Below are 19,227 nucleotides of genomic sequence, written 5' to 3'. Positions count from 1 at the left end.
ACACAGATAAGGAACAGGAGTCATGCACTGTTGCTCAACAGAAGTGTTCTGCTTATCATGGAACGATTTCCTGACTTCCATGATGGCATCCACTTGGTATCCATCCAGATCCCCTGATCCCTGTGTGCTCTGGGCTCATTGCTGTGTTATCCTTTGCCGTTATACTTGCCTGATTTCAAAATGTAGGTGCTAGTCCTGTTGGCAGCTTCTGACCAGGGAATTGATGCTGAAGGCAGTTCTAGCTCTCCTGGTGATAATGACCGCTCTGTCAATAGGCCTTTTAATATTTTAGCCGCCCTCGTTAAGGAATAGGGATTTACACACGGTCTTGGATGCTTTAGTGAAATGCTTCAGAATTACCTGCTGTCCAGGCGAGCTTGGAAGATGGAACTAACAGACTTAAATTTCAGCCAGGGAGATCTAAACTAAACATTGAGTAAAGCAGCCTAATAATTTCGCAAAGCAGAGTTTTACAGTCCCGCCAGGATTAGGGGTGCCCCGAATCCCTTCTGCGAGGTGGCGGAGGCCTTGTGCCGTACGGAAAGGCGCAGGAGGGAGGCGGTGTCGGCGGGACAGCGGCGGGAGGTGCCGGTGAGAGCGGGTTGACAGAGCGCGGTGACCGCCGGCCCTCCCCGCGGAGCCCGGAGGGTCCCGGTCCCACTCACGTGGCGCGGCCAGGCTGCGAGAGGGGCATCCCCTGCCGGCCCGCCAATCAGAACGCTGCTGGCCCTCGGCACGGGCCAATCAGCGCCCAGCGAACTCACATTTAAATCCTGTTCCCGGGAACCGCAGCCGCCGCGGGATGACAGGGAGAGGGCGGGCTATGGCCGCTCGCGCCAATCAGAGTCTCGATGGCGATGATCGGCAGGAGGTTAAACCAATGAGGCTGCCAAGGGTAACGCGGCGTCTCCCTGCGGAGCGGTTGGCGGCGGCGGGGACTCCGCGGGGACAGTCGGGGCCGCCTGGCGCGGGGGCTCCGAGGCGCGGGGCCGCAGCCGCCGCCGCCGCCGCCGCCGCCATGGCCGGAGGTGCGTGGGGCGGAGCGGGGCCGGGGCTGGGTCGGCGCGGAGCATCTCCGCAGCGCGGAAGCTCCTCCTGGGAGGTGCGGGGAGCCGGGGCCGGCGGGACTCCTCCCCCGCGCGGTGTGCGCAGCTCGCCGGGAAGGGGCTGGGCCGCCGCGGCTCGCCCTGCCGCGTCCAGCCCTTTAAACATGGCGCAGGCCGTGGCGGCCGGGCGATGACCGCGGGCGGCAGCGCCGGACATGGCTCAGGCGCCGATCTTTCCCCGTTGCTCCTAGGGAAGAACATGCCCAAGACCAGGGCGGGCGGCGTGGAGAAGGCAAGCCCCGAGAGCGCCGAGAGGAAGGGCTCTGGCCGCCCCCGGGCCGGCGGGGTAAGCAGTGCCGTGCCCGGGCCTGGGCGGGCGGCTCCCGGGGGTCTGCCGTGCCCTCCGTTTCTCCCCGGTGCGGGCGAGCCGGTGTGCGGGCTGCCCCGGGGAGCCGCGGGGCCCGGGCCTTAGGGGGCCCCTCCAATCATTCAGAAATCCCTTAACTTTTAGTACAGTCGAACTCGTTCTATGTTTGCCTGTGCCCTACCAAAGACAGTCCCTCGGCCCCAGGCATTCCCTCCGTGCCATCTTCCCCGTCCTGTAGTTCTGTCACAGGCAGCTGGCCGGAGGCTGAGTGTCTCTTTGCATTTAACTCCCAGTAGAAATTAGCTGTAGCTATTGCACCAAATCCCAGAGGCCCTCATCAGCCTTTCGTGTATTTTGCTGTGCTGAGAAAATCTCTGCTCTCCCGTTCTCAAGCCTGGTACAGACAAAGACGTGGCAGCGGCGTCTCGCTTGCGCCAAGAGCACAGCAGGCAGGGAGCGGGGAATGAAGGGAGGAAGCTATGCTGCAAAAATAGTTGTTCCTTTCCTGTTCATGGTGTATGCAGAGCTTGAAGGCTCAGTTGGCAGGTGGGCCGCAGCTCACTCCTTTGGGCTTTCTGCCAAAATGCCCATATTTAAGTTTCTTACTAAATCTTGAGGTCTTTGAAGCTCAGGATTCATTACTTGGCGTTGATAAAACGGAGTGTTTTCGTAGTATTTCATGCTTTGAAGCCCTAGTTTTTAAAAGACAATTTTTTGCCTTTCACAGGCCTTTCAGTAATATTGGAGGTCAGGGAGTGTCTATCTGATTTGCTTTTTCTCAGGCTGTTCCATCGTAATCTCAATCGTTAGTAAAGTTTATTTGTGGACTAAGACTTCAGCCTTTAACTGGTCTGATTCTGTGTGAATTATGTACGTAGGAAATTTGTTATTCTTGACTACGTTGATTATTAAAATTCTCCTATCTGATCTGTTGTGTACTTTGTTTACTTTTTCATTGTCTGTGACTGAAATACTGAGGTATTTGTTTAGTCAGCTATGTTTGAGCTGTCTTTTTTAACTACTGGGACCCTTTGTTCCTTGCTTTTCTAAAAAAATGGATGCGTTTTGTTTCTGTTTTAACTGGCTTGCAATGTCTGAAAATTGCTTTTGGGTGAGCCAAACTATAGCCAAGAAAAACTTAATTCTGCCCAAGCTTCATCTTTTTGTCCAGACACTGAGATTTCACGGTTGGAATCCCTATGCCTGACATACCCTGCACAGGCAAACATAGCCAGGTGGCAGGAGACTGTAAAAACAAAGGTGACAGGACTCCACTAATCTTTGCTAAATTTGACCCTGCTCACTGTTGGCATCTTGGAGCCTGAGCCAGTGAACAAACCCCAGGCTCTGGTGTCTGGCCGTGCAAGAGGATTTTGCCATTTTCCTGATTAGGCTTTGCATAGACCTTTTACTGGGCTTTTTTTTTGCCATAAACAACTTCTAAGCTTTATTTTTGTATCAAATAATGGATAAAAAAATAGCACTGTTTATCTCCTATGCTTTGCTGAGAGTTGTCACTCAAGGTAGGCTGTAAAACTGATTCCTGTGCTGTTCACTTGAGCATATAATTTCTGCAGCAACATTTGACACCTCCTGAGAGTATCTGGGTAGCTCATACCTCTCTGGCTGTGAGAGCTCTGTACTGGGTCTGGACAATTTTTGCTGCGTTATTCGTATTTTCTTTGGCTTGTGCTCTCTGAGGCCGCCTTCTTCCCCAGAAGCTCAGGCTTGGGGTTTTTTTTTAGCACCAAAGTTCATACTGTGAAGCACAAGGGGGGAGGCTGGCGTTAGCTATGAATACCCAATCCTGCCACATTTTATGTGGCTCTCTTGGACTGAGAGCTTGCATTAGTTAAGTTCTCTGAGTGCTCAGCACTGTTCTGTTTTCACTTAGAAATGACAACCTCAATGAGGTTGATGCTTCAAACAGTGTAATTTGTATCAGCACAATCCTCTGTCAGCTCTGGTTGCTGCAGATTGTTGTGGATGCCAACTTGAGGTTCCCAGGAATCTCTGTGCTGAACTGATTTTTTTTTTGGGGTCTGTTTTAGGAGAATGTGTTTATTGGTCAATCCAAAATCTACAGCTACCTGAATCCCAACAAAGCTCCTGGTGCTCGCTCCCCTCTTCAAGAAGAAAACTCTGTCATGTATCACGAGGTGAAATGTCAGGGCAAAACACTAAAGGAAACCTACAGGAAAGGAGCTGGTAAGATTGAGCTTCGGATTTCTTATCTTGGTGAACCTCCCACCACCCCCAATTCTAACACTTTCATCAAGTAACAAAAGCAGTGAGGAGAAGCCCAATTTGTTGATGCTGCCAAGCTTCACAGCTTCAGTGCAGTGATTAGAAATGGGAATGTTCTGTAAGTTTAGGAAGGGGAGAAGACCCATCTGGCTTGTGTTTAAAGGTGCATTTAACAGCCTTGGTAATTTGTCAAAGCATTTTGATGCAAGCACTTTTACCAAGCAGATATTTTAGGTCCCATTTGAGGAAGGCAGTGTCAGGCTTTCTGGAAACTTGGGGCCTTTATTTCCTAATTTGGCTCCCTGGTTTTGACAAGGAAGTGAAGATGGCTTTAGCTTGTCCCACTGCTGAGGCCTTGCAGCTGTGCTCCTTTTCTCCACTGAGACAGAAGCATCTGTCTCAGCAGATGGGACTGCTAAACCTGATGATTTACTCTACATGAAAACGTTATTCAGCTTTAAACCACACTCACCTACCTGGGAGTCGGTTCTCTGAGGAGGAGGATGTGGTTGTATTGGGGTAGGATGCCAAAAAAAAAAAAAAAAAGGTCGATGTTGGTTGTGGGGAATGTAGATTTCTTGTCAGTGCCAGCCTTTTAGCTCACGTGGATTTAGTCTGGGTGGCATTGGCCACTTGGTACCAACATCTGCAGCTGCTGATCCTGGCAGTGCAGGGTCATTGCTGTCCTTTTTCTCTCATTTGACAGAATTAAAAACCACAGGAATGCATATAAAGCACTCAGGTATAGTTGGCCCTAAGTTCAGAGCCTTACTCGATTTCCTTGTCACCAGGAAAAAAGAATAGTGGCAAAGTAGTTGAAGGTGCTGTGAAACCAGAAGACCAGAAGGATAAGGAAGGTGTGTGCAATCCTTCTGTGCCCTCCTCTGATCAAAACCAGGAAACTGTGGAAACCCAGAAGACTCCCCTGCCTGCAGACTGTGCTGAGGAGGCCAATGCAAAGCCAGCTCAGAAGAAGATGGTTAAAGCAAAACGAGGAACAAGGAAAAAGTAAGTGACTTGTGCAATTGTGAAAGGACAGCTATTTGTTTTCTCAAGAGTATCAGGCTTTTAAAAACCCTAAAATAGCATCCAAGTAGCTATTTTGCAGAGCACTCCTTTGTCTTGTAAGTAAAGTTAGTGTGTTCTATTGTTCCATCACAAATAAAATATTTGCTGGTCACCTATGGTAAATAAATTAATGAGCCATTAAGACCTATTTCCCTTTGGACAAATGGGAATGTGTCTTGTTAAAAACAGAGCAGTTGGAGGCTTCCTGGCTGAGCTGATACTCTTTCTCATGCTATCAGAGTAATGTGACCTAACATTAATGAATTCTTTGCCAAGCAGTTTTCGTGACCTAAATTTTTGAGTGCCTTCTGGCAAAGCATGCAGGGGGCCTCAGACTTGTAATGTGACCTTCAGTTGATTTCCAATGACATCTCACTTTTATTGTTCAAGAATTAGTTCTGGAGTAATGAAAATAGTGTGGGGAAGAAAAGTGGATGTAGCTGTGGCGTGAAGCTAAGAGTACTGATAAAGAACACTGATTCATATTGATCACCTTTTCAACTTTCAAGCTACCAATAAAATTTTCGTGCACGTACCTTTGCTCTAGAAGCGTATCTTAGCAAAAAGTCTGAAATGTGTGTGTGTTCTCTTTTTCTTACTCCTTAGAACACAAGGAAGAACACCAAACCGAAAAGTGACAGATTATTACCCAGTTAGAAGAAGTTCCAGGAAGAGCAAATCTGAATTGGAGGTAGTGCTTCTTGTTAAAATGACATAACATGCCTGAAAATTTTGGGAAGTGTGTACCTCTAGTTTAGAACAGAATCTAGCTGCTTGTGTATTTTTTTTTTTTTTTTGGGGGGGGGGGGGGAGGTGTAAATCTGGCTTTCTGCCAATAAGTTTGCTGGAAATATGAGATGGTTTGGAACAATGAGTGTCATTGGTGGATAATTTCCTTCCAACTCTTGAATAAGCTACCAAAGCTATCAACAGTATTATGGTTTTGTTTGTTCTTGTTTATTCTGCAGACTGAGGAGAGGAGGAAAATAGATGAGCTGATTACAAGTGGGAAGGAGGAAGGAATGAAGGTAACTACAGTGCCAACCTCAGTAGTCATGTAGTGTTTATCATACAGTATCTTGATGTTAATCTATTTAAACAGAGAGCAACAGAACTCAGTCTCAGGACCCAGCAATTCTCTGATGAAAATGAGAATTTTCCAGGAAAACTGGAACACACAGTCCTTCCTTTTGAGTGACCAATGTTGGTCTCTGAAGGATATGTACTTGCAGCCTTGCTTATAAATACTGAGGGGGCTTTAAGATCTTTTCAGAAATGCACTCCTAAGTTCTTTGGTAGACTTTGTGTCCAGCTACCCAGTAACTGAGTGTGTCCCAAATTCATCCTGCATTTCTTCCACAGTGCCATGCATTGTGCTTCTACAGCTTTGTCTGCAGTACACACAGATTCCCTTCTGCAGCATTTTTTAATGACAAATCACTTCCTAGTAATCAGCGTATCTGCAATGACATAAATCAGCTGGGAAATGAGAAAGTAATTTCTTTTCAACTCAACAGATTGATTACATCGATGGCAAAGGGAGAGGAGTAATTGCTACTAAACATTTTAATCGAGGTGAATTTGTGGTTGAATATCACGGGGATCTCATTGAGATCACTGATGCCAAGAAACGAGAGGCTGTGTATGCTCAAGACCCATCCACAGGCTGCTACATGTACTATTTCCAGTACCTCAGCAAAACCTACTGGTAAGCTCGAGTTTCCAGTGATAGAGGCTTTGAATGCTGCTAATTATTTTCTTGTTTTCATGCAATTTTTTTGTTTTTAATGGGAACTGTGAATTACAAAATCTTTTGGAGCACTGATCCATGGTCTGAGAGCCTCCTATAAGTCTGGACTATGAGGAATAGTAGGTGACTCAAAGCCCTGTTCTTTGAAGTATAGTACAAGCTATGTGGAGAGTTGCATCTACTTGGATGAGGCTTGTAGTTCTGCAGTGGTTTTCTGCCTAAATTTCTGCTCTTGTACAATGAACTCCAGTGTCTGAATTGCGAGGAGCTGGTTTGGAAAGCAGGTTGGACAGACTCCCTGGAAGAGAAGCATTTCTTCTAGCTTTCAGTGGGTGTCCTCCAGTCTCTGATACCCACTTCAGTCCAAGCTTTGTCATTTGTTTCACATCTGGATTCTGCTATTCCTGGAAATAGGCAGCTCAAACAGTCTACATATTTCAGTTTCTGGGTTTTGTGCTAACTTAAAAATCTCCCAGAGTTGTTTCAGTTTCTCTGCCTAGCCATATTATGGCCATCTATTTAATCATGGTTGTTCTGTAATGTAACATGTTAATGTTCTGTTTCTCCTTAATTTTTCAAGACTCACGTAGAATCCTTCTTTGTCTGATTTGCACTTTGGGCTTTGTCCACTAAGGTGCCTGTCCCAGGTGCAATCCCACCCTTCTGTTCTTGCTCTTTCAGTGTCGATGCTACAAAAGAAACGAATCGTCTGGGGAGGCTCATTAATCACAGCAAGTGTGGCAATTGTCAGACCAAGCTCCATGACATCGATGGTGTACCTCATCTCATCCTCATAGCTTCCAGGGACATTAAGGCAGGTGAAGAACTGTTGTACGACTATGGAGACAGAAGCAAAGCTTCCATTGAAGCTCACCCGTGGCTGAAACACTAATTCATCTTCTTTGTTTTGGGGTTTTTATTTTTGGACTGAGTGCTCTACAAGGAGTCAGTGAATTTTTTTTTTTTTCCTGCCCTCACTTCCCTCAGCTTTCTTAGTGGACTGCTTATGGTCTTCCGAGCTCCTTAAAAACTGCCTTTTTGCTTTGCAGTATTTAAATACCTATTACAACTTTCCGGGCAGGCTTGAATAATTGATCTTAGATTGCCAAAACTTTTATATCATATAAGGAAAACCCTCCTTGAAATTTGAATGCTTCTGCATAGTGACCAGTGCCACTTGAGCAGTGAAAGACTTGCACAGAAACTTAATCACTGGGGTTGTGCTTTTGCTTTTGCAAGGAAATCTCATGCTCCAGTTTGGGGTGCTGAACTTGGCTTTATTACAGAAGTACTGCTGTACTCTGACTTGGTCATCCAGTGGCTTGACTGCCTGTCAGACTGCTTTTCACAGCCCAGTTCTGACAGGTTTCTCTGAGATGGATGCTACTCTCAGTCTCAAATAATTTGTGGTAGGAATCCAGTTTCTCCTGTGTCATACATTCTTTTGGCAGTGAACTTCAAATGCACTGGCACTGAGGGGAAAAGGATGGTCAGATTGGCTGCTTCCTTTGGAGAAATGACTCTCAGCCAAATCAGGATCAATTTTGCTAGACTGGGTTGATAATGATTACAGATGTGAAGATAGAATTTCACCATGAGAATTGATGTTTGACTTTTACTTATTTTCAAAACTTTGAGAAGGTACCTTTTTTATAGTTGATGGCTGATTCTTGGAGGTGTCTCCCTGAGGATTTTAAAGAAGTAAAAGCTCTCTCCAAAAATTTTTATATTACCTTCCTATGCTAATTAGCCACATCAGAAGCTATTTATTTACTGTGAATGCTTGAAGTAGAGCATAGTGGTTCCAAAAATAGGAGTCATCTTCATATGCAGCTTCAAACTGTAGTGATGGAGTTCATGCAGTGAAGAAAGTAGATTCCTTATTGCCTGGTCCTGTAGGTCTGTCCAGCACGGTCTGGTCCCACTGTCTCACGTGGGAGTTGGCATCTCGTGGGTGTTTGGAATGTTACTGTTGGAGAGCCAAATCTGGGATATAGGCAGGCAATACAATGCAGGTCCTTTATGTTAAAGATGAATTCTTACCAGTTGGAATTTTTGCCAAGGCAGGCTTGGCATGTGTGTAGATGAAAATGGCTGTGAGCCATCAGCCACGCTTGCTGCTGGAAGATGTCAGCAAGGGATCTGTGGCTGTGTTAATGTCTTCTGTTCCTCATGTCTTGAAGGCTGCTGCTGTTCCAGCTGAATGCCCTCTAGACAATCTTATGCTTGCCTATGTGATAGGTCAGATAGCAACAACATCCTGGTTGTGTGCTCCAGCAGCAAGAGAGCTGGCTTAGTGATGTATTTTTTAAATTAAAAACTTGAAGACAATGTCTCTGTAAAATAAAGAATATATTTATTATTGATGAAACGGCTGCTATACTACCTGTCTCCATTGCAGTTCATGAGCATTTTGAAAGAAAGCTGTGAAAATCATTAGCTGTTAAATGCTTTATATTATTTACTGCTTTCACACAAGGCAAACTCGTCTGAGCAAGCCTGGGTGTTTTCCCATTTCTGAAGAATTAACTGGAGACCTGTTCTATTACGTGTACCAAGTTTCAGGTAAGCCTCGTTGGCCAACTTGTCTGAGTTGGCACTGATTTTTTTTTTTTCTCTGGTCTCAGTAACAGAGACTTCAGCAATGTGTAGTGTCCTGCTAAACTAGAGCACTTCCTTTAAGTCAAAATTGGCGTTTTTTTTAAATCTTTATTTTAAATTTAATTTAAACATTGACTTGTTCTCTTATCAGGTTGAATAGCTTAAAACCTCTGTACTTCAGCATCACTTTTGTAAACAAGAAAGGGGAAAGATTTCCCTGTTTTACGTTAAAAGGAAATGTCTTCTCTGAAAGCTTAACTGGTAAATGAGTAGCACTGCATTGGAGGATGGAAATAAAGCTCGTGTTGCACTGTTTATGTATCCTTTACTTTTCTAGGAACACAGATAAGAGATCTATAGGTCTATCTCAATGTACTTCTCACAGGACATGTCATTTGGATATTTATCTCTGTGCCTCACAGGAGGGCTTCATCTTCTAACAAGGTGTCATAGGGAAAAACACCCTTGGGAGCTAAACTGCCTTTTTTAAAGGAGATTGGAAAATCTGTCCCTGGATATAAACCATGGAAGAGGATGGAATTCAGATCACATGTAAGCATCTCTCTTCAGCTCAGAGGTGCATCCTGGCTGTTGCTGATTGACTGTTTCTTTGTTTAATTTTTCTGTGCACAAAGCCTCTGCTCAGGCAATGCAGTAACTGCCTTCCCTGCTGCCATGCTCTAGAAAATACACAGCCAAGGCTTGCTGATACTTTGAAGATGGCAAAAGGACTCCAGTGATTCTGTGCCCTGGCTAAACCAGCTGGCTCAGGTCAGCCATCTGTGGTGTGGCCTTGCTCACAGACAATTGTTCCTGACCTCTGAAGGGAGGCTGCAGCTCTGCTTTCTGCTGAGCCACGTTCACTTTGTGCAGCTGAGCAGATGTCTGAAGTGTCCTATATTTTTCATGCTGCCAGTGTAGGAGAGGGAAATCAAAAGACTTCAGAGCCTGCTTTTATTTCTAAAGAGAGTAAGATCACAGTTTGATACCTGTCACTGCTTCTTTTATGTCTGTTCAGACTTTTCTGCTCTGGATATTCTACCTTTCTAAATGGAGAACCTAATTGGTGTCTTTCAAGCTTCTTTTCCCACTCCTCTGTTTGCCCTATATGCTTCCACTGGTGCTAAATCTCATTACTGGGGCCAATACACAGCTTGTGGCAGGTGATGGAAAGAACAGAGCTTATGGAAAACACAACTGCCTACCACAGGAGACTTTCAGCTGTCAGAAAGGAAATGTTTGGTGCATCTGTTCCAGTCTGAGCACTGCCTGCACCTCAGTCCTTCATGTGGGCAGAGCCCAACTGCAGTAGCTTTTCTTCCTTTGGTGTGCTTTTCCCCACTGTTCCTCTCACCCCCAAACAACCACTCATGAATGGCATGTCTTTCTTAACTTACCTTCATGTTACAAAATCATTTGGGCTGGATGTTTTGATAGCTGGACAGGATAAGTATGCTGTAGTACAGATCATCGAAGGCTCTTGTAATAAGAATAAACCCCAACTTTGTATAAACATTTTATTTTCTACATGTGGGTAATATCTGACAGTAAGAAATACAAAAAGTCTGTTTCAAACAGTTTCTGAAAAAGCAGAGTAAAATCTATTCTGAGAGAATATTATACAACGTGATTTTAATGAGATTGCTCATTCTCTACAGTAGGAGTGATGCTGCTGCTTCCAATCATTGTCTTTCCCAATGCCTCTGAGGCTCATCAGTGCCATTCTCACCAGCAGCAGTTAAGTCCTTGAGGATGCTCACTTTCCATGTTTAAAAGAAAACCTAAGAAAAGAAAAAAATCAATAGCAGAAAGGAAACAATAATGTACAACTGGAAAACAAGGAACAGGCGGGGGCTGGCCCTGTCAATGTGCTATTTTTGGGGGACTTCAGGGACAGACTCTGAGCTTGTGGGTTCTGTGTACAATGTAAACAAAGCCTGGGGCCATCTGGGGTGCCCCCACAGCACAGCCCTGAGGAGCTGGCAGGGGAGGCAAGTATTGAATCCTTTTGCTCAGGAATGCTTGTTTTTCCTAGGAAAAAAAAAATTACTCCCTGCTTGCCTGGGTGGAGGTTGCTTTCCTTTGTAGTGCTTTTTCCCCAGGAAGAGATTGCTTTATCAGGTTTTTAACTTTACATGGAGAGGAGAAAACAATATCCAGCCAACTGGGCTAAAGTTCAGCATCCATCCCTGGATTCACTGTGTCAGGAGTGTGGGCCTTGTTCTCACAAATTCTTTCCCAAAAATCTGTACACAAACTTACAGCCGTTTGATGATTGTCTTCTCTTCACTGTCCTTGCTGGTGCCAGCACTGCTGCCACTGGCTTCTTTATCCAGTTCTTGAGTTTGGTCCCTTTTCTTTGAGATAATCCCACTGGGAAAGGAAATGGGTTTTGTGTATTTTTTGTGGGTTTGTGCAGAGTGTGACAGTGCATGAGTTAGACCCTCTCACTGGGCAACTAGGACATGGGTGAATGAGGGTTCACAGGACAGAAATGGCAGCCCAGCCTCTTCCTTGTAATGAACTGAAAATAATGAATTATTATCCCTAAATACAGGAATGTAATGGTATCAAGATTATGGTTTAATGAGAACACTGAAGAAGTAATAACCTGACTTCTCCACAGAGCAAAATGGCAAATCATAATGGGAGTGAAAGGGAAGTGTAATCACACTTGGATTTGTGCAAAAGTCCAAGGATTAGAGGAGGGTGCAGACACAAACGATGAATTTCTGCAGGGGTGGATGTGTGGTACCTCCAGTGCACACAGGCTCACACCAGGCCTGGGACCAGATGGGAGACTCCCAGCACCCCTGCAAGGCAGGTGCCTGTTCCTCTTTCCACCCTACAGAGGAGAGAAGAAAGGCTTTGCCTCAGCTCTAGATTTTACCATCTGGCTTGAGTGTTTCTATACTCCAGAAGCTGTAACCACCTACCCCAGGCAAGTTTCAGTTTGACCAAAGGGTGTTTTCCCTGCCTGGAACCGGGTTGGATTTTCCCAGCCTGAGTACACAGTGTTTTCACAGCCTGTCCTGAGCTGACCTCAGTAATTTGGAGAGCTCAGTGGATCAAAGCCTGTGCCTGCAGTAGCTGCAGGCGAAGAGTAGCCAAGCAACACTCAAATGGATTTCGAAATAAAAACACAGAGCACTTAAAAACTGGTGTGACACCAGGCATGGGGTAATTCTCAGGCAGACTGTCCTCTTGGGTAAATGAGACAAGGAGCTCTTGGGTGACACTGCAGAGCTCTAACAGCTGCATGGTAACTTCTAGCCAGAAATCATCATGAAACATGCAGCCCCAAAACCACCACCAGTCACCTTGAGCCAGTCTCTGAGATGTTCCCTTGTCTTTTACAGAGCTTATTTCCAATGTGTACAAGCCATTTTGGAACATATATTTATCTTCTTCTGCACAATTACTCTTTACTACAACTGCAATTAGGATTTTATGTGACTGTTTAGAGGGAAAATGGGTTTTGGCTTAAGATGTAACACTATATGAGGAGATAACCCCACAAATTACTCGACCTGAAAAGCAGCCCTGCCCTGCTCTTGGTGCACAGCACTGTGACTCAAATCACTAAAAACCTGAAAACACGCCCACTGCTACACTTTTAACTTGGCCTGTACTAAATTGTGTAACAGCTGGGAAATCAAAGCAAGAAGCCATTCCACTGCTGCACAGCAAAACATCCAGCTGAGCTGGGGATGTGCTGTCAGGCAGTTTGTAAATCTGTGAATTTGAGTGTAACTTTTTTGGCTTAACTCGGCTGTTACAGACAAGGCAAAGGGTGGGCTCACTGTATCCAGTGAATGCTGCTGATATATCCCAACTGAAATCTAATGTGTTCAGACACTTAATGTCTAGATTGAGAAGTAATTTCTTGACCCAAAGAGTTTGTAATCCAACGTGATGAGAGGGGGCAGAGGTTGGGAAGGAGAGTCTTTGGGGTGAATGAATTTGTAGCACCCAGATCAATACCCTTCCCACATCCCACACTTTGACTCACACTGACCCTCCCTTCAAGGAAGACCAAGCCCTTGTCTGAAATCACTTGCTTTGCACAGTTTAAGGGCCTTACATAACCCTCTGCTGGCAGTCTTTAAAACCCCACAGCTTATCATTAATGATGAAAGAGCTCAATATTCTGTTTCTAGATCAGTGCCATACCCCTGTGGGAGTGAAGGACCAGAGATCAACCAGCGTGGTGCTGCAGGAGGAAGGAAACTTTGACTAAAGCTGAGCTGGAAACCCCCCGTGCTCTTTGGTATGTAGTGTGGCTTTAGACACTGTGTGTGTGCAGCTGCACAGATGAATTCCTGTGCATGAGAACCCAGCCTGGATGTGGAGTGGGAGTAACTGTGCAGAGGCTGAGAGTGGGACAATTATGGGAACTGTGCAGAGGAAAAGGGAGTTCGGTTTTTAAATCATATTGCATAGAGACTTCATTTTTCCCCTGTTTTTCTTTGCTCACTTGTATGCTCTGGGGAGCACAGAGGTCACTTACAAACCTGGACAGTGCCTCTCCTGACCTAGGGGCCCAAACCTGCAAGACTCTACCTGATAAGCTTCCCAGACAAGAAGTACTTGTTAGTAATAGTATTAGTTCTCTGCTGACTTCAAGCTTTACCTCTTGTAGCACTGTAGCTCCTCTTGCACCAGCAGAAGCTGAGCTTTCAGCTGGTTCCTCTCATGCAGTACATCTTGGAGCTCCTGTAAGGTGAAGCGGGGCCGGTTGGGGTCTGTGAGGTCTATCACCATTTGATCTGGTCCAAGGCTGCTGGGCTGTAAAATAAACAGCAGTGGATCTTGTAACCTCTCAAAAAACTCAGCATTCAGAGAGCAAAATATCTGGATTTTATATACATAGAATTTTTAGAACTAGTATTGAATTCATAACAACCCTGATTTTTTTTTCCAAGCAGTTAATTATAGTTCATAACTTTGTATTCCCTTAGTGACTTGTGTTCCCCAGCCAAGTACAGGTCACAACTGTGACAGGCTCTAACCGCAGTTAAAAGCAGTCTCTGTCCCAAAGAGTTTGCAATTAGTTGTCAAGAAGATGCTTTTATTAGATTGTTCTCGGATGATGAGAGAGGCTGAGCCATCTAATGCCACACCAAAATTCCATGTCAAAGAAAGGTGAGAACTGAACTCGTCATTTTTCATTAAAAACCTTTGTAGTAATCAAGACATCCATTTCCCTCACAGGGGGGTAACAAAGCCTCAGTGTTTGCATACAGTTGTCTCTATGGGGCCGGTGCTGTGCAAGAGCTGAACCCGGCGGGTTTGTACTCTGAACTCTGTGCGTGTCTGCACAACTTCGCTGGGTCAGTCACTGCAGTGAAACTGGAGCGAGGAATCCACAGCACTGCGACCCGTAACCACCTCGAAGGAAAGACCTTCAAGGCTTTCATGGCCAAAGACGGGAAGTGACTTCGTGAGACTCGTTCTGCTGGCACTAAGAGACCGCGAGTATGGACCGGCACATCTGGTGTGGTTCTGGGTGCGCTCCGGGACCCGCGCGTGGTGTGCCCGTGCTGGGGAAGGGGCCCGTGTCCCGTGTGCCCCGGCCGTGTTCCTGTCCCGTGTGCCTCGGCCGTGTTCCTGTCCCGTGTGCCCCGGCCGTGTTCCTGTCCCCTGTGCCCCGGCCGTGTCCCTGTCCCGTGTGCCCCGGCCGTGTCCCGCACCCACCTGCGGGGCGCTCCCGCGGGCCGCCGCCCGCAGCTGTTCCAGCTCCCGCCGGAGGCTGTCCCGCTCCCGCCGCAGCTGCTCCTCGGCCACGCTGCTCTCGCTCACCAGCGCCTCCAGCATCTCCAGCACCCTGACGATCCTGAACTGCAGCCGGGCGCGGGCGGCGGGCAGCTGCGGCCCGGCGCGGAGCTGCAGCAGGTCTCGGCCCACCACGGAGGAGATGTCGTAGACATCCGCGGCCGTCAGTTGGAAAGGGCTCTTCTCCAGGGCGCTCTCCGGGCCGCCATCCTCCTCCTCCTCATCATCCTCCTCCTCCAGCTCCTCCTCCCCGTCCCGGCCCCGTTCCATGCCCGCCGCTCCCTCCCTCCGGGCCGGGCCGGGCCGGGCGGCGCTGCCGGCGGGGCCGCGGTCGGAGCGGCCCCTCCCGCCCCCGGCGCTCCCGTGGCGGCGGCCGCGGCCCCGCGCCGCTTCCCGCCCTGCCCCTTCCCCTGAGGAGGCGCCGCCCGCTCTCCGCTGCCGGTAAGGGACGGGGAACTCTCCGGCAGCCCCGGGAACCGGCACCGAGGCGGGTGAACGCATCATCGGCCTTTCCGCAGCGTCACCATCGGCCTCGGCGGCTCCGGGAGCGGGGCGGGGGGGGTCTGGCGGGATCCGACCGGCCGGGAGCGGGGAAAGGAGCTGAAATCGACCCAGAGGGAGCGGCTGCGGCTCCTCCGGGCCGGGGCTCGGCCCCTGTCCGCCGGGCGGGTGAGGAGGGCAGAGGCGGCGGCGGGAGCGGGGCCGAGGGGGGCGAGGGGCCCGGGGGCTGAGGGGCCGAGGGGCTGAGGGGTCTCCTCGGGCCAGGCCGAGACCCCTCAGGCGGGGATAGACCAGGGCAGGACCCGGCTCCCCGAGACCTCTCTGTCCCAGCATGCGGGCTCAAACAACAGCGACACGGCTGGTTTATGTGTCACGTTTTGGGGGGATTTTTTGGGATGAACACGCAGCGGAGCAGCGCTGGAAGCGCTTCTTGCACGGGCTGTTCCTGACACAGCCGTGAGCCTGTGCCATGTGTGTTCTCCCCGACTAGACAATGGCTGACTGGGCCCCCATAGCGAAGGAGTACGACCCCCTCAAGGCCGGCAGCATCGATGGCACGGACGAGGAGCCCCACGACCGGGCCATATGGCGGGCGATGCTTGCACGGTACGTGCCCAACAAGGGTGTCACGGGAGATCCTCACCTCACCCTCTTCGTGGCGAGGCTCAATCTTCAGACCACAGAAGAGAAGTTAAAGGAGGTTTTTTCCCGCTATGGAGACATCCGAAAGATCCGTCTCGTTCGAGATTTGGTCACGGGATTTTCCAAGGGTTATGCGTTTATTGAGTACAAAGAGGAGCGTGCGCTCCTGAAGGCCCACAGAGATGCCAACAGGCTGGTCATCGACCAACATGAGATCTTTGTCGACTTTGAACTGGAAAGAACTCTCAAAGGATGGATTCCCCGGAGGCTTGGGGGTGGGTTTGGAGGCAAAAAAGAGTCCGGGCAGCTGCGGTTTGGAGGACGGGACAGACCTTTCCGAAAGCCCATCAATTTGCCAAACATGAAAAATGATTTCTATGGAGAAGGATCGTCAGAGAAAAGAAACTGGTCTCGGGAGGGAACAAGGGACTGGAGAACGAGGGACCGGGACCATGAGAGGAGCAGGGACAAACGCTGGCCAGAAAGGGAGAGGTCGTGGGCTTGGGGTGACAGTGAGAGAGAAAGGGACTCCAAAGAGGAGAGGAGCAGGGGGAGGGAAAGGAAGGACAGAGACAGGAAGGACAGGGATAGAGACCGGAGCAGGGACAGAGATACCAAGAAGCAAAGAGATGATGATAAGCACTGATAGGTGACTGTGCCTTGTCCCTTGGGTGTGTGACCTCCCCTTATGGCAGCTCAGGGCTGTGACAGCAATCCCAGAACGAGCTGTGGTGTTGCCACCTTGTGCCTGTGACTCTGCTGCCAGCAGCTTTCCGTAGTTTGGTTCTTAATGCAGTTCAGATGTGTGTTGTTCTTTAGAGAAAATAAACTTTTGTAGTAATGTTTTTGAACCGGTGAGTGCTGTAAGAAATGCACTGTGTGTACAGGCATCCCACTGAGCTGAGCACACACCTTGTCTGGCTGCCTGGGTGAGGGGTTATCTGTGGGCCAGGTGTCCTCTTGTTCTTTATGAAACAGTCCTGTGCTGGAGATACAGGAATAGAATAGAAACAAATAGAAACTTGGGTGCCCCAAAACAGAAGCTGATGGCTTCATTTTTGTGAAGACAGTGGGACAGGCAAGATCTTTATTGATACTTTGTCCTTAACTAGTTCTGCCAGGTGAGAGAGAAACATGGAACCAATCCACTGTCTATGACCTGGGAGGATGAAACTCCTTGGTACAGAGGAATGTGCACCACAGGGCAATAAGCATGTCAGAAAATGCCTCATGTTCCTGATGAATCCATGGATAGTCACTGAAGGAGAGTGTCATAGGTAAATGTGGTTGCAGCTGCACCCACTCTGTCCTCACCCTTCTACACAGGTTTTAAATCCATTCTGGAAACTGGGATTGCTGTTGGTTGTAGCTGAATTGGGGAAAACAGAGGGGAAAACATATTTCTCAGGGCTAGGATGTGTAAATACAGACACACCTCTTCCATTAAGGAGCTTTCAGTGCTTTCTACAAAAGGCTCTGTCATGTTCTTTGTCATCATAAGCCATTCCTAAATAGATAATGTATTTTAAATTGTATTTTGTCAGTCTTGGAATGGCTCTGTCCTAAACCTTGTCTGGTTTAAGGCTGTATTTCCATGAAGATTTGTACACAGACAGATCCATAGGCTGCATCCCCAAGAATGGATGGTAGTATTTCCACAAAAAAAAGACTCAAGTCTTGCAGACATACATGTTTTTCAGAAATATTTATTAAACTGTTAAAATTATTTACTGCCCAACCAAAAAAAAAAAAAAAAAACCAAAAAAAACCAAAAAAAATGTCAGTGATCCTGCATTTGGCAAGCAGGACTGTTACACCCCTTTCCTGCCAGCATCCTGGCCCCTTTTCTAAAAGCAGATTTTCCTTGAATATTGACAAACAATACACACAGATCTTCAGATCTTTACAAACACTTCCCTCCAGGCCATCCTTCCGATGGCACTTGGGGTGTGTGAATGCAGCATTGCAAACGTGAGAACGTGGTAAATGCCAGCAGGTCAGGAGGAGCTACCCAGGGGTTGAGGCTTCAGAGATGTGGGGAAGGCTGTCCTGCCTCCTGCACTGGTTTGGTGTTGGCTGCAGGGCTGGCCCCACAGAGCCCCGGGCTCTGCTGTACAGTGCACCAGGCCTGGAGATTCCCTTTGTGCTGCTCAGGCTTAGGTTGGGTCTGTGCAGTTCCATTATCCCAGCTCACTGCTCTCAGCTGATTGATTTCCAAAGGCATCTGCTTACTCAGGCCCACGTTCTGGCATTGTTTCTGCTCACTGCATCCCTTCTGAATGAGCCACACGACTGAACTGCCCTCGGGATAGACTCGATGGGGTTGTCCACAACTGAACTGCCTGATGTGACTGTACTGCACTTTTTGTTTTCTCACATGGAACTGAAGCCAGGTTTTGGCAATTTAAGTGTCATTAAATTAAGACACTCCCCCCATTTAAGAGTTGCTTTTCACAGGAGTGGGGAGGTGCTGCTGTTTTAGGGATGTTGCCAAAATATAACCAGGCAAAAATGCATCTACACAATACCCACGTGGGGCTCTGGTCACCTTATCTCGTATAAGGCCACATGTACCCCCTGCCCCGAGCTGCAGTGACACCAGGGGGTCACAGCAAGCACTTTCCCTACCTAGAACACACAGAAGGTTTGTGTTGGAATGAAGCAGTTACAGCCAGGAGCAGGGCAGCACACATCCCACCACTGCAAGGAGAGGTTTTGCTGCCAGGGTTCTACTAGAGAAGGGCTCAGAACCGTTTGCTGCTCACACACATTAAAAATCCACTCTTGGATCACCCTGTAATAAAAACAACTGGCCTGTACTAGGCCCTCCAGAGTCCTTTGAGAGCTCCTCGTACACTCAGTACCTGGAATAGTTGGATCTTTGCCCCAGCCTGAGCTGTATTTCCTGTCCTTGGTGCCACTCCTGAGAAGAGGCTCTACAGAGCAGGTGGAGCAGCTGGGGTGTGGTGCCAACAGCAGCTCCCCGTCCCTGGCTCTGAGCTGCACATGCAGAAGCTGTCCATGGCCCTGCTGGCCTGAGACCCTCCCCATGAGCAACAGTCTCCAGCAGAGACCCCTCAGTCCTGTCCTCACACTCAGCCATGGGTACCTGCACCCTCTCCCACCTGGTCAGGTTCCTCGTGGAGTGTGTGGAGCAGAGGTGGGGAGTGCACTGGCACTGGGTGTCCACAACACTGATGCTGTGGGGTTTTAGTGTTGGAAGGACAACC

General features: G+C 48.1%; 3 protein-coding genes and 1 long non-coding RNA gene across 4 annotated transcripts; 3 read left to right on the top strand and 1 right to left on the bottom strand.

The window, feature by feature from the left end:
• Window positions 1-603: 603 nt before the first annotated feature.
• On the top strand, window positions 604-8,811 carry KMT5A (lysine methyltransferase 5A). Its single transcript, XM_062504687.1, has 8 exons — window positions 604-1,028; window positions 1,298-1,392; window positions 3,465-3,621; window positions 4,452-4,668; window positions 5,335-5,419; window positions 5,697-5,756; window positions 6,246-6,436; window positions 7,160-8,811. Exons 1-8 carry the CDS (start codon window positions 803-805, stop codon window positions 7,368-7,370), a joined length of 1,242 nt encoding a protein of 413 aa, XP_062360671.1. The 5' UTR covers window positions 604-802; the 3' UTR covers window positions 7,371-8,811.
• A 799-nt stretch (window positions 8,812-9,610) lies between these two features.
• On the top strand, window positions 9,611-14,454 carry LOC134051132 (uncharacterized). The gene is made up of 3 exons (XR_009933758.1): window positions 9,611-9,631; window positions 13,240-13,349; window positions 14,294-14,454. It is a non-coding gene; the product is annotated as an uncharacterized LOC134051132 (long non-coding RNA).
• Window positions 10,710-15,124, bottom strand: RILPL2 (Rab interacting lysosomal protein like 2). Its single transcript, XM_062504689.1, has 4 exons — window positions 14,777-15,124; window positions 13,713-13,867; window positions 11,342-11,452; window positions 10,710-10,860 (listed from the first exon to the last, which is right to left on the bottom strand). Exons 1-4 carry the CDS (start codon window positions 15,122-15,124, stop codon window positions 10,836-10,838), a joined length of 639 nt encoding a protein of 212 aa, XP_062360673.1. The 3' UTR covers window positions 10,710-10,835.
• A 548-nt stretch (window positions 15,125-15,672) lies between these two features.
• SNRNP35 (small nuclear ribonucleoprotein U11/U12 subunit 35) lies at window positions 15,673-18,677 on the top strand. The gene has a single exon (XM_062504688.1). It carries the CDS (start codon window positions 15,849-15,851, stop codon window positions 16,641-16,643), a length of 795 nt encoding a protein of 264 aa, XP_062360672.1. The 5' UTR covers window positions 15,673-15,848; the 3' UTR covers window positions 16,644-18,677.
• Window positions 18,678-19,227: the final 550 nt, after the last annotated feature.

Source organism: Cinclus cinclus, chromosome 17 (genome assembly GCF_963662255.1).
Source record: "Cinclus cinclus chromosome 17, bCinCin1.1, whole genome shotgun sequence".
NCBI classification, from domain to species: Eukaryota; Metazoa; Chordata; class Aves; order Passeriformes; family Cinclidae; genus Cinclus; species Cinclus cinclus.
This window is presented reverse-complemented; position numbering and strand designations above follow the sequence as displayed.